This window comes from Lepus europaeus, chromosome 8 (genome assembly GCF_033115175.1).
Source record: "Lepus europaeus isolate LE1 chromosome 8, mLepTim1.pri, whole genome shotgun sequence".
NCBI lineage: Eukaryota > Metazoa > Chordata > Mammalia > Lagomorpha > Leporidae > Lepus > Lepus europaeus.
The window spans coordinates 35,442,673-35,457,379 of NC_084834.1; the positions used below are offsets into that span (position 1 = coordinate 35,442,673).

General features: G+C 38.6%; 1 protein-coding gene across 3 annotated transcripts in view; it reads left to right on the forward strand.

Annotated features, from left to right (window-relative positions):
- INPP4B (inositol polyphosphate-4-phosphatase type II B) overlaps positions 1 to 14,707 on the forward strand; it is a 901,292-nt gene that overhangs the window by 457,037 nt on the left and 429,548 nt on the right. For all 3 annotated transcript variants that reach the window (XM_062199561.1, XM_062199562.1, XM_062199560.1), the window contains exons 4-5: positions 9,471 to 9,684; positions 11,532 to 11,576. In XM_062199561.1, coding sequence (XP_062055545.1) covers positions 9,597 to 9,684; positions 11,532 to 11,576 — 133 coding nt within the window. In that variant the 5' untranslated portion in view covers positions 9,471 to 9,596. The remainder of the gene's footprint in view (positions 1 to 9,470; positions 9,685 to 11,531; positions 11,577 to 14,707) is intronic.

The following is a 14,707-nucleotide window of genomic DNA, read 5'->3' on the forward strand; positions in this document are numbered from 1 at the left end:
ATTGATGTTCTTATCATCTGTTTCTATCTTATTTTCAAGAAATAAATAACCTCCAAAGTAGAATAGTTTCCTTATCAAGTTACCTACTTCCAATTTATTCTTTACTTTGCACCTATTGATATGATCTTGTCACTTTTGGTCTTAGCGTAACTTTAATATGGTTTCTTTCAGCCCTCATAATTAAGTGTGTCTTTCTAGTCTGACCTGCTGTTTCCCTTATTTTATCCCTCCATAGTTCTCTAGGTTTTTTTTTTTTTTTTTTTCTCAAAGCTATTCCAATTTCATTAAGGAACAACCACCACTTTAAAAAAAAAAGAAGAGACTTATGTGCTTTTCAAATTTCAGATATTTCTGTAAATCCATGGGAGGAAAAATGAGAGTACGGAGTGAAAAGGGCCTGTATTCAGAGTCCCAATCAGAACAACTCTGGCATTATGTGTTAACCATTATGTGTTTTATTTGAAAACAAATCCATTTTGACGATGAAAAAAATATAAAATCAATCTCTTTGGTTATCCAAAATGAACCATTTGCAGTTCCCTCACTTGTCATATTTTCTTACACCTGTCATTTTTGTTGTGTTATTGGCTTGGAAAGCCAATACCTCTCTTCTTCATTTAGTTGATTTTCTGACCCTTTTCCATGAAGTCATTGATTTATTTGAGCCTTTAGTTGGGCGTACTTTTTCTTCTACCCTATATTCAGATAATATCTCTTTCACAACTCATCATGTCCCATTGTAATTTTTCACTTTACTTTCTCCTCTAAAGTCACTGAGCTATTTTAAAGGCAGCTCCTAAGTCATTTACCTCTGTATGTTTAGTGCCTGGCACAAAATAACTTCATATGAAAGTTTGTTTATAAAATGAAGGGATGACTGGATTTATCTAGGCTTTGTGTTGGAATCTACATTGATACTGTGGGGAAATAAAGGAGAGCAACAACAGAGGAGATATATAAGTATAAAATATGAAATTAAGAATAAACACTAATACAATCTGTAGGATAAATTACTGGGGGAATTTCGGAGAATATAATATTGCTATTGGTTGAAAAAAGTTAAGAAGTCATCAGGGGGACCAGCAGACTGTACTGTAGTGAATTAAGCCACCTCCTGCAATACCAGCATCTCCGGTGTCCTGGCTGCTCCACTTACAATCCAGCTCCCTGCAAATTGCCTGGGAAAAACAGCAGAAGATGGCCCAAGTGTTTGGGCTCCTACTACACCTGTGAGAGACCTGGGAAATCTCCTAGCTCCTGGCTTCAGCCTGGTCCTGCCCCTGCTGCTATCTGGGAAGTGAACCAGTAGATGAAAGATCAATCTCTCCCTCTGTCCCTCCCCCCACCATGCTGACTTTCAAATAAATCCTTTTAACAAAAAGAAGTCATCATGGAAGAAATGGCGTTTAAACGTGGCTTACAGATTTTGAAGTTAGGTCAACTGCGGAAGCCTTTGAGAATGATAGAGTGGAGAGTGGAAGGAGGAAACCATTGCATGTGACGTGACAACTCTTCTGAGGATTTGATATTAACAGTTGTCACCAACTCAACTCCATAACTGATTCACAAAGAATATTAAACTTGGCAAAGAGTCAGTAGAGAATACCAATATTAGAGATTTTTTCCACTTGTTTTCATAGGAGGAAAATCTGATTAAACTGTTTTAATAGATAAATTATTGTTTTCCTTATATATATCAAAGATTGGCTCAGATACTTACATGCATTTGTACATAAATTAATAAAGTGAAGAAATCCCTGACAGATAATAACCCTTCACTGATGTTTTACTTTTTATGTCATTGGGAGCCCACTAGAAACAAATGCCAAATGGGAATGATATATGCAAGAGACTAATTAGCAGAATACTTGAGAAGGATAAAGGTGAGGGAGAAACATAGATAGGGAGAACATTCAAACTGTAGCACCTCTGTGTGACACCTGTTTGCACAGAGTGGGCAGCAGGAGAATTGCATAGGAAGAGCCTCAGCCAATACTGCAGCTCGGAGAAAGCCTAGGAAAAGCTGATGGGAGAGAACCAGAGAAAAGATTGTTCATTACTGAAAAATCCTGCATCAGGCAGAAGTGGCCCAACTCATACTCCTGGCACACACACTTAGTCACTGACTGAGAGCAATCCAGGAAGCACATGGCCTCGGTGAGGACCGTGCAGTGGCTCTGAAAACTTGACAGCTGGAGGCTCAGCCACCTGTTGTTCTCATAGCAAGTCTCTTGATGGGAGATCGACTGATGCGTGATGCACATCCACGGGCCTACAGTGGATACGTCATGGATGTTTGGCTTACTTTCACGCCATTTTTCTGTGATTTATTGAGAACAAATTGATAGTGATTGTTTTAGGTTGCCAGACATCCTTAGAGAAGGCATTTAAATGTTTTTGAAATGAAATGATGTGATTCTGCTGTTTTGTTGGTAGATGAAGGACATATCCTGTTAAGAGTTCCAGATGAATCTGCTCAGCTGTGAAAAGAATAAAAGGCTTTCCAATAGGATAAAAAATAAATGAATGGACAATTTATGTCTTCATGCTTGCAAAAGTTCAAAACATTTCTTTGCTTCCCTTTTGCAGTGTGTTAAGTTAATCAATCCTGACTTTGGCTTTGTTGGTGATATGAAGTTCAACCTTCACATGCAAATCCCATGTTAATATATAAAATTTTTCTAATTTGTAAACAACCTTAAGATTTAGATGGATAACTGAATTTTATAAAATCTACATCTATGAAAACAACCAAAAAGCCTCAGCCTACATCCTTAGGTAGGGAAGAAAATTAAAGAAAAAAATTCACTAAAGGAATTTCATTTACTTTTGATTTTAAGCTAGCTTATTTCCATTCTACCTGATGAACTACATTTTTTTAATTTTCCTTAGAACATTTCCTAGATTTTGAAATGAATCCATTTTCTATTTATTTTAAAGAGAGAAATCTGTTGGGATATTTTAAACATTCCATATAAAATCACTTGAATTAATGAAAATGTTTTAATTTGTGACAGGAGTGGCAAGTTTCACTTTCATTGAAAGGACTTCCCTTTCTTCACCCTCCATAACTTGGTCTGTAGTTAGTCCCCTGTATTGAGAGGATAGCTTTTACATTTCAATTATATGCTATTTAGTCTTCATTGCAAAACAGTCCAAGGCACAATAGGAAACAATAGCTAACCTTCCTTTTGCCTGCTTCTCCTTTTTAAATAATTTTTATGCCAGCACCGCAGCTCACTAGGCTAATCCTCCGCCTGTGGCACCAGTACCGGTACCCTGGGTTCTAGTCCTAGTCAGGGCACCAGATTCTGTCCCAGTTGCTCCTCTTCCAGTCCAGCTCTCTGCTGTGGCCCGGGAGTGTAGTGGAGGATGGCCCAAATGCTTGGGCCCTGCACCCGCATGGGAGACCAGGAGGAAGCACCTGGCTCCTGGCTTCGGATCGGTGCAGCGCGCTGGCCACAGCAGCCATTTTGGGGGTGAACCAATGGAAGGAAGACCTTTCTCTCTGTCTCTCTCTCGCTGCCTAACTCTGCCTGTCAAAAAAATAATTTTTATTTTAATTTTAAATTGGTTTTTAACAGATATAATGTTCTTTGTATACACAATTCTAAGAACATAATGATACTCTCCTCCTCCCTCCCTCCCCCCTTGCCTCTGTCCCTCCCACTATCCTTCCTTGTCCTTCTTTCTTTAAAGTTTTTGAGATAACATGCTTCAAGTTTATGTTAGCAAAAAAAAAAAAAAAAAAACTTAATACTTCACTGAATAAGGAGTTTAACAAATAAAAAGCAAAAAGAAACTATGAAGTATAACATTGTATTTGAAAGAGTTAACAGAGAAAGAAAGATCTTCCAACTGCTGGTTCACTCTGGTGGTCGCAATGACTAGTGCTGGGCCAGGCTGAAGCCAGGAGCCAGGTGTCCCATGTGGGTGGCAGTGGCCCAAACACATGGGCCATTTACTGCTGCTTTATACAGCCGGTTGGCAGGGAGCTGGATTGGAAGTTGAGTAGCTGGTGCACGAACCCACCGCCCATATGGAATACCTGCAAGGCCAGCCACTCCCATTTCTCCTTCTAAGATGGTGTCACCAGTGTGATGAAAAGGGTCTCGTACAACAGCATGCTGTTGCTTGGTGGAGGGTTATTATTGTCCCCTAGGGCATGACAATGCTGATGCAATACTGTTCATCCACCTGATAGGAGTAAACTATAGACTATCTTCTCTAGGATTGATCAGAGGTTTGTGATGAACCAGGTTTTATCTTGGCTCTAGACGGTTGGGAAAACTGACTTAGTTTTGGCCAATTTCTCTATTTGTTTCTTGACCTGGGAAGCCAACACCACAACCTCTGCCCATAGGATTAACATATCCCCAAGGGTCCCCAAGGCTAACCTGGAGGATCTCAGTTCTGCTTCCTTCCTAACCTGCTTCAGGTGACAGTGGGCTCTTTTCAGGCCAGTCCACACTGAGAGGGGCAAGAGGAAACACTGAATTTATTATTTTTTAAAGATGTATTTATTTAATTGAAAGGCAGAGTCGCAGAGAGGCAGAGGCAGAGAGAGAGAAGCCTTCCATCCTCTGGTTCACTCCCCAAATGTCCACAACAGCCAGAGCTGGGCCGATCAAAAACCAGCAGCCAGGAGCTTCTTCCAGGCCTCCACCATGGGTGCAGGGGCTTAAGGACTTGGGTCATCTTTTACTGCTTTCCCAGGCCACAAGAGAGAGCTGGGTTGGAAGTGGAGTAAATAGGACTCGAACCAGCGCCCATATGGGATGCCAGCACCTCAGGTGGTGGCTCACCCACCCCAACACTGGGTTTAAATTGAGGCCCTGGGGCTGTGTTATGTGCAGCAGGTTAAGCTGCTACTTTGGAGTGCTATTTGGAGTCTGACTACTCTGCTTCCAATCCAGCTCCCTGCTAATGTGCCTGGGAAAGCAGGGGATGATGCCTTAAGAACTTGGGCCCCTATCACCCATGTGGGAGATCAGAATGGAGTTCCAGGATCCTGGCTTCAGCCTAGACCAATCCTAACTCTTTCTCTCCTTATTTCTCCCTCTTTCTCTGTAACTGTATCTTTCAAATAAAAGAAATATATGTTAAACTGAGATCCCCATCTCTGCCCCTGTACATGACCAACCTTATTTGAACTTAAGGAGAAACATCCATGTGGTACAGGACACCTTGAAAGGTGGCTTCTTCCTGATTTGTGATGAACATAGGCCCTCTACCTGCCATCCTTCAGATGAGCTCTTCTCCCTTTGGGGGTTTCCGATTCTAAAGAGTACAACCCTCCCCTCAACACACACATACTTGACCCACCCCCTCAAACCTCACCACTCTGATTATACCTCTAGTTCCAGTTTCACAATGCTGTGAGTATCTTCAACCCACTTAGTAAAAATTCTAGAATTTAGTCAACCAGATACAGCCCTGTAATACATAAAATGAGTGATAAAGGGTTAGTATATCCTGTTTCCTCCAAACTGTTTTGCCATTTGTTCATTCTGGATGATAGATATTATTTCTCAGACTCTCTAGGTGGCTGTAAAGGAAAGATTATTTTAAATAATTAATTTCAAGTATTTAATATTTCAAAATGATTATCTTCAATGGAACCTTTTTACTAAGACATAGAAAAGGTTATGGAATATAAGAACTAATTCATCATTTCCCCTTCTTTCATTTTGTAAACTTTTTAATATAATTCTTCTATATTATTTAACTCTGTGTCCTTTTGTAAAAATGCAAAATGAGATGAGAACTATACTATAATCATATGATGCTGCAATAGAAATATGCTATTAAAAATGAATAAATAAAAATAAAGAGGCCGCATTGTCACATAGCAGGTAAAGCTGCTGCCTGCAATGCGGGTATCACATGTGGGCACTGGTTCAAGACCTGACTGCTCCACTTTCGATCCTGATCCTTGCTCATTTGCCTGGGAAAGCAACTGAAGATGACCCAAGTGCTTGGGCCTCTGTACCAAATGGGAGATCCAGAAGAAGCTCCTGATTCCTGGCTTTGGCCTGGTCCAGCCCTGGCTTTGTGGCCACTTGAGGCATGAACCAATGGATGGAAGATCTTTTCCCTCTCTGTCTCTGCCTCTTTCTATGTAACTCTTTCAAATAAATAAATCTTTAAAAAAGAAATATGATATTAATAAAGCACTTTAGCAGGTGATACCTAAAGTAACTGAATTCCTGCCACAAACCCACATCCAAGACCTGATTGAGTTCCTGGCTCCTGGCTTTTGCCCTGTTTTAACTTTGACCTTTGAGAGCATGTAGGGAGTGAATCAGCATATGAGGGAATCTCTCTATCTTTGCCTCTATCTCTTTCTCTATCTCTAAAAATAAATAAGAAAAATGGCATGGCTTCAAGGTCATTTTTTAAAAACAGCATATCAGCTGAGGACATTCTTGTTGACATCTTCTGTACTTGCAGTCTGCCACAGAAATTCTCTCATGACAGCAAGATGCCCTTTACTTTGCCACTCAGTAATGAGTAAATAGGACTCTACTGCTGGATTCTTGTGTTGGACACGTTGTGTTTTCTCCCTTCATAATGTAATGGCTCCAATTTTTCCATGTGTCTTGTAACTCTTATCTTCCTAATTAACCATTGTCCTCTTGTGTGATTTTATGTACCTCTGAGGTTGTCCTTTATAGTGTGAGATGTATAAAGCACTAACAGGTTCCTGTACAGTGGTCAGTGAGAACTATTGCTCAATTACATGTAATTGAATTATACTTACCAATCATCTCCTCCCCCTTGGAGCAGGGGAGAGAACCAAGAATATTTTCTGATTGTTATAGCATTTGGCTTGTCACTTTCCACAGTGGGACAAGATATGGGAGCTGGACTGAGCAGCTCCTATCCTTAAAAAAAAAAAAAAAAAAAAAAAAAAAAAACTGTTTTCTTTTTCAAGTGAGTACATTTATGGTATGCAAAACCTACAACCTATTCTTGTGCATGAGCACCAAACCAGAAAATTTCCAAATACATACAGAAAAGGAACTGCTGTACCTAGACATAACCACAGGCAAAAGCTGTGTTTACTAGCTAGAAATGCAGTTGTTTGGATGAGCTTTATAACTAATTTTTTTCCTGAAGTATGTGCTTCAGTAACCAGTATCAAATCTTCAATGACACAAAGGTAGGATGAAAGTGACTGGAACCCCAGAGATCTGACACATAATCCTAGTTTTGTATATTTGCCTCCATTCTTGCTATAGTCAAAATGATTTGCAAGGAGTAAACTAGTTTTATGGGTAATGTTCTTAATACAGGACCCTGCTAATGAGTTGTTCTAGGCTCCTTAGGTAATATGGTTAATATGGGACCTTGTTAATGAGTTGTTCTGGACATCTCACATCAATACTCTGGTTTCACCTCAGATTGGACAAGTACACACATCCTCCCAGAGTTGCCATTTCTCTTATTATTTTCCATTAGTGCATTGAGTAGTTATTTTTCTTGAATTCATTCATATTGTCTTATTTAGGTCTCCTTTAACATTTTTTTAAAATTTATATATTTGAGAAACTGGAACACATACATATGCACAGAGATTGATTGATTGATTGATTTCCTGTCCCATCATTTCACAAATACCTAAAACAGCTCTGTATGGGCCAGGCCAAAACTGAGAACCAGGAACTCAAATCTGGGTCTCTCTTGGGAAGCAAGAACCCAACTAGTCGAGCCATCACATATTGCCTTACAGGGTATGCATGAGCAGAAAACTAAAAATCAAAAGTAGACTTGAGATTCCAACATAAGAATTTAGATATGGGCTGCAGGTGCTCCAGGGGGTGTCTTAGCCACTATGCTATACAGAAACCCTCCTTTTAATTTTTTTTTGATAGGCAGAGTCAGACAGTGAGAGAGACACAGAGAAAGGTCTTCCTTCCGTTGGTTCACCCCACAAATGGTTGCTACAGCCAGCGCGTTGCACCAATCCGAAGCCAGGAGCCAGGTGCTTCCTCCTGGTCTCCCATGCGGGTGCAGGGCCCAAGCATTTGGGCCATCCTCCACTGCCTTCCTGGGCCACAGCAGAGAGCTGGACTGGAAGAGGAGCAACCAGGACAGAATCCAGTGCCCCAACCGGGACTAGAACCCAGGGTGCCGGTGCCGCAGGCAGAGGATTAGCCTAGTGAGCCACGGCGCCGACCCTCCTTTTAAATTTTTAAGATGTCCTTTTAGAAAAGAGATTAAGGGGGTCACAAAATCTAGTAAACAAAGTCCTTGTAGTAAAATCACACATGCATTAATTGCAATCTGCTATAGCCATTATGCTGCTATTAGCTATTTGTTGTAAGTTCTTGAGAGCATATGGTGCAATGAATATGTATCTGTCCTTATCAGAAAAACTTCTAAATGTAATAGAAATTTAGAAGAATTTTCTTAATTCAAAATATACTTTTAAAATCAATGGATTTGGTCTAATTGGTGTTGCCACAGCCCCTTGCCTCAGAGAGTATTTCTGGACTCAATTTTTGCCAGATTATTTTTAAAAGTGAGAGTTGAATTATAAATGGAGTTGCTTTGTTAAGTACAGCAGAAAGTGAGGTGGTTGATTTGTAAAGTTTGAGATCACATCAGTATTCCAAACCAAACTTGACTGTTGCTGTCTCATTAAATAGCACTGAGTAGACACTTAAAGATTTTTATGCATTTTAATTCAGTTGGTAACTTGATTTAAAACAACATTGATTTTTAAAATTCATTCTTGGTCATGTATATCATGCTAAATATCAAAATGAATTTGTAACTATTTGAAGCTGTCTGAATAACAAGATGTCAAATTTTTGAGAGGCTTTCTTTCCCCCATGCTAATTTTTGTCAATTTGTTATTACTTTCATTTTACCTTCAGCTTTAGCTTTGCAGAATTATTCTTTTCAACATATACTTCAATCATTAAGCAATTAAATCTTTATCAGTCATAGCAGTAAAAGATTCCATGGATAATAAGGGAACTGGAAACCCCCTTATACAACTTGTGGGCGCATCTTCAAAGAAGAGTGTCATGCTAAATTATCCTATGTTCATGAATCATCTAACAAAGATGGATAGGATGATGAGCATAAAGGACAATTCTAGTGGAAGGAATGATAGTAATAGTCACCTTGTCCAAACAGACTAATACTTTGACAAGATGTTATCTGCTGTTGCTGCTAAAGTAGGTGCATAGCTAAGTGAGGAGCCACTGTTAACTCGCTGCTATCTTAGAGAACAGAGAGAAATTGTACCCTCGAGTTTCAGGACTTCCTCAGTGACCATATAATAATTTTTGGAGAATACCAATTTAACCCAGAATTCATGATATTATAACTTTGTAGAATGTTCCTGAAAGTATGAGTGGGATAGACAGGACGTTTAAGGAAATATATTTAGGGTTTATTCTTAGCATTTTATAACTCCAAAGTAACTAATACCTTCACTTTTAATGTTTCCCAAGTGCAGAATTTTAGAGTGGACTATCGGGCCTTTAGTGTGAAGATACGTCTACATTAAACCAGAAATCATTGGCCAATAATATTTCAACAAGAATATTTGGAAAATTACACATCTGTGAAAGTCAATCATGGAAATCAAAGAGGAAGGAACATCAGAAGAAGGCCAGCACTTTCTTCCAGCACAGGCAAATGATACCGGGGACTTTCAGTTCACCAGTAAGTATCTGTGCCCCTCTCTGTAATTCTCCGAAGTTACAAATTGAATAGATGAAAATACCACATAAATACCTGTGTATTCACAGAAATTGGATTCTAACCAATGACATCTGTAAGATTACCTAAATATTTTTCCTTTGCACTACTTTTGTGTAGTGAGTATATGATTATGTCTCATATATTTTATTGTGGGTGAGGGGAAATAGTAAAATATCAAAGAATCAAGGGTCTTAAATATGTATGAAAATACTCGTAAGTACTTCTTAAACCTGTACCCTGGACATTAATAGTCTTTAAAACATCTACTGTTTTTTGATTTACATAATTTTATGTGGCATTATTTTTTGGAAAATAAAACCAAAAGGCACTTATTTTGAAAGCACTAGGAAGAAATTGTTAGACTGGAAGAATAGACTGTTGGTGTTATACCTGAGAGCACTAAGTCACATAAATAGAACAAGTTTGGAGTTTTGGCCAAGATTCAAGCTGAACATTAGAGTTGGTTTTCGTGCCACTCAAGTGATTAAAAATCATTGGAATAATTGTATATTTTCTCTCATGTTAAAATTCTAGGGCACAGATTTTATGGTATAGTGTGAGTTGTTTCTTTTTCTTTTCATGAGATTCTTGTGACCCAATTATTTAACACTGGCAAACATATGCCTAAGCTTCTCATTTAATTTTCGTTACAAAAATAATCTTTAGAAAATGGTATTGGATTGATGCATTTTTGAGAAATGTTTTTGTCAAAGCTTACAGCAGAATTAACTGTTAGTAACCTTTTAAAAAATTCAGACTATTTGAAGTTCACAAAGACCTACCTAATGATTGTCACTCTAACCACTCTTGAAAGTCTAAAATTGTTAACCACAGCATTGTTAAATGTCAGCAGCAGGAAAAAATATTACCTTGTTAAAAAAAAAAAAGTTAATCTCTGAGAATAAAAAATGATTATTTTTATACAAATAATTGGCTTTACAATATGCAGGTGACCAAATGACAGTGAATTTAAGTGACATCTGATCAATGCACCAGGAAAAATAAACAGTCTTATGTTTATTGCCAAGTGGCTTACTTTTCTATACATTTCCTTTTACTTCTTTGGCTGCCCCTGAGTTTTAGCAAAGAACATCTCATTCATACACCCAGGCCTCATCTGCTCCTGTAGAGGAAGCCCCTGTACCCAGCACTGTGTGTGATCTTCAGACCCCCATTTATCATATTATCAATCACCTTAACAGATTCATTGTACCTTCTCACCATTTGCGGTTCCCATTTGCCCACCTTTGTTCTCAGACTCACTTTCTGTCCAATCTGATCTTAAGTCCTCTAGCCATATTGTTATCTTCCTAAAACATCACTGACAAAAGGAAAGGAATCACATAACAGAATATTGATTTGAGAGAGCAATAAACAGGCGGAGGAGTCAGCACCATAATAATATCAACCATAGCCTATCTAATCCAGTTCGTTCAGAATTCACTATTTAGAGCCAGTCAGAATGACGAGGAAGGAAAAGCCATTGAAGAAAATACTTGGTGAGGTGGTTCTTTTTCAAGTTTTAGTCTGTCTACCTACACTCAAAAGAAACCAACACAGTTGAAAAATATGTTTTATATTTGTCACTGCTTACCAAAAAAAATATTTCTCAGTTTCTCCATGGTCATAAAGCTGCATAGAAATAGCTAAAGATATCATTGGTCTATCTAGTTCTGCTACAGATATTATGCACTCAAGAATTAATTAATTACAAGTCTGATTAACCTAGTTTCAGTGAAATATAGTAATAATATTGACAGTCTTGCTAATGAGTCATTTTTTTTTTAATTTACACCTGTGATCTATAGGCATTCCGAAGACTCCAAATGAACCACAGTTGGAATTCATCCTTGGTAAGGAATTTCATCTTATTCATATCAATAAATGTAACAAGAATTTGTACAGCTGTTGGCAAGTTCTAAGTATATAACATTATATATTTACAGACTTTTGTGAAAACTGTTCTATTTATGAATTGATACTATAAAGAAAGTGTTATTTTCCAAAATCCATAAGAATTTGAACCCCTGTACAGATCCATTTGCTACCCAAGGTTGGGTGGTTCAGTGGTGATAGTTTTGTTTTGTTTTTTTTTTTTAAACAGGGGTACCTCAAAAATTTTATAGGAAAATGAAATGAAAATTTAATCTTGAATGCAAAAGAATTTAGAAATCCAGGCATAGTTTTTTCATAATATACATCATTTTTTCCATGAACTTTTTGAAGATGCATGTAGTTTGAGGGTTAGGAGAATTTTGTTTGTAGCTTTTTTTTTTAAGTGGCAATTTTTTAAAGATTTATTTATTTATTTACTTGAGAGAGTTGCAGAGATTGAGAGAGAGAGAGAGAAAGGTCTTTCATCCACTGGTTTGCTGCCCAAATAGCCCCAACGGCTGGAGCTGGGCCGATCCAACCCAGGAACTTCTTTCAGGTCTCCTATGCAGGTTCAGGGGCACTTGGTCCATCTTCTGCTGCTTTCCCAGGCCATAAGCAGAGAGCTTGATTGGAAAAGGAACAGCTGGATCATGAACCAGCGCCCATATGGGATGCCAGAGCCATATGCAGAGACAGCCTACTACACCACAGTGCCCGCCCCTAAGTAGCAGTTCTTATAAATAGGTACTTCACAACCATTAACCAAATTATCCATAGTTTTTCGCTTATATAAACTTTAACAATGGAATAGCACTGAAACAAGGAGCAATGATCTTAATAAATTGTGGATACAGTCTTCAAAAAGTTCCTGAAAAATATGTATTATGAATGAAAAAACTATACATGGATTTCTTTTTTTATTAATTTTATTTAAGGTATACAAACTTCATGTGTTTCATATATACAAATTTTGGAACTTAGTGATTCTTGCCACCCTACCCTCCCTCTGCCAGCACTCCCACCCTTCTTCCTCCTCCTTCTCGTATTCTGATTATTTTTTACAAAGATCTGTTTTCAGTTAACATTATACTAGTAAGATTAACCCTACACTAAAGAGTTCAACAAATAGTGTGAAAAAAAAAAAAGTTGTTCATCAACAGTGAAGACAATGGCTATTCAAAATCATCATATCTCTAAGTGTCAATTTCACTTCTATAGAATATTTTTTAGGTACTCTATTAGTTACCATGGATCAAAGAGAATATATGATATTTGTCTTTTTGGACTAGTATAATGGTTTCCAGTTGCATTCATTTTTTTCTCAAAGGACAGGTTTTCATATTTATTTTTTTAAAGATTTTATTTATTTGAGAGGTAGACTTATAGACAGTGAGAGGTAGAGACAGAGGGAAAGCTCTTCCATCTGTTGGTTCACTCCCAGATGGCTGCAATGGCCAGAGCTGTGCAGATCCAAAACCAGGAGCCAGGTGCTTCTTCCTGGTCTCCCACATGGGTGCAGGGGCCCAAGGACTTGGGCCATCTTCTACTGCTTTCCTATGCCACAGTAGAGAACTGGATTGGAAGAGGAGCAGCTGGGACTAGAACCGGCACCCATATGGGATTCCAGTGCCACAGGCAGAGGATTAACCTACTGCACTATGGCGCCAGCCCCTATTTATTTATTTATCTATCTATTTATTGTGGTGATAGCATTTTGCATATCACTGAGGTCTTCTGACTACAGATCACATGCCCAACACTCATTTCTAACACAGTGACTGCATTTTGTTGCTCATCAGGACTTCTAGAAATCTAATTTTTTATTCCTTGGGCTATATACTAGCTACATGTAGAATTTCTCCTTGTGTTCCTTTATGTCATTACAAGATTCTTACCCCAGTTTATTACTCAAAAATACTCCTTATTCTCCCATACTGATTTTCTAGAGAGACGCTTGGCTTTTGGAATCTTAACATTAAATCCCAGATATGACTTAGTTAAGCCACTCTAAAGATCTATCATATGTCAAAATCAGTAATTTTGTTTAGGGATGAATTCAAAATATGCACTCTGAGACTGGTCCACTACTTTACCAGTGAGCAGAAATCACTTTGTATTTGAATCAAATGTATGACAACAGAAAAATGCCATTAGGAAAATAACTGCACAAGGGTATTTAATTTAATGTGACTCATATCAATTTTTAGAGAAGTTTTGCCTCTCATGGTTCTGGAAAGTTTTTAAAGAGTACTCTTTTAAACTAAATTTTACAGATCAACACATGTACATATTCAATTGCATGTGCAGAGACCAGATGCATTTCACTATCCACATCTATATGTATAAACACAGTTTTTCAAGTTTTTGGAGGCAAATTAAAATATGTACATAGGCTGTTGTAGTGTAGTAAAAAACTGCTTTGAAGTCCCAATTATTAAGATTTATTTATTTGAAAGGCAGAATTAGAGGGGGAGGGGGAAGACAGATTTTCCATCCACTGGTTCACTAGCTAGATGGCTGCAAAGCCAGGAGCCAGAAGCCAACTCTGGGTCTCCCACGTCGATACAGGGGCCCAAGCACCTGGGCCATCTTCTGCTGCTTTCCCATGTGCATCTTCAGGGAGCTGGATCAGAAGTGGAGCAACTGGCGCCGGCATCCCACATGGGCACCGGGTTCTAGTCCCAGCTGCTCCTCTCCCAGTCCAGCTCTTGCTGTGGCCCAGGAATGCAGTGGAGGATGGCCTGAGTGCTTGGGCCCTGCACCCCATGGGAGACCAGGAGGAGGCACCTGGCTCCTGCCTTCGGATCGGCACAGCTCTGGCCGTAGCGGCCATTTAGGGGGTGAACCAATGGAAGGAAGACCTTTCTGTCTGTCTGTCTGTCTAACTCTATCTGTCAAAAATTAAAAAAAAAAAGAAGAAGAAGTGCAGCAGCTGGGACTAGAACCTGTGCCCATGTGTGATGCTAGTGCCTCAGGCAATGGCTTAATGCATTATGCCAAAATGCTTACCCCAAAGTCCCAATTATTAAAGGAACATACATTTCCATTCATTGATTTTTCAGTATATATCTTTTCTCAAAATACTCTGGTTTGAAGTATATCTTGAGAT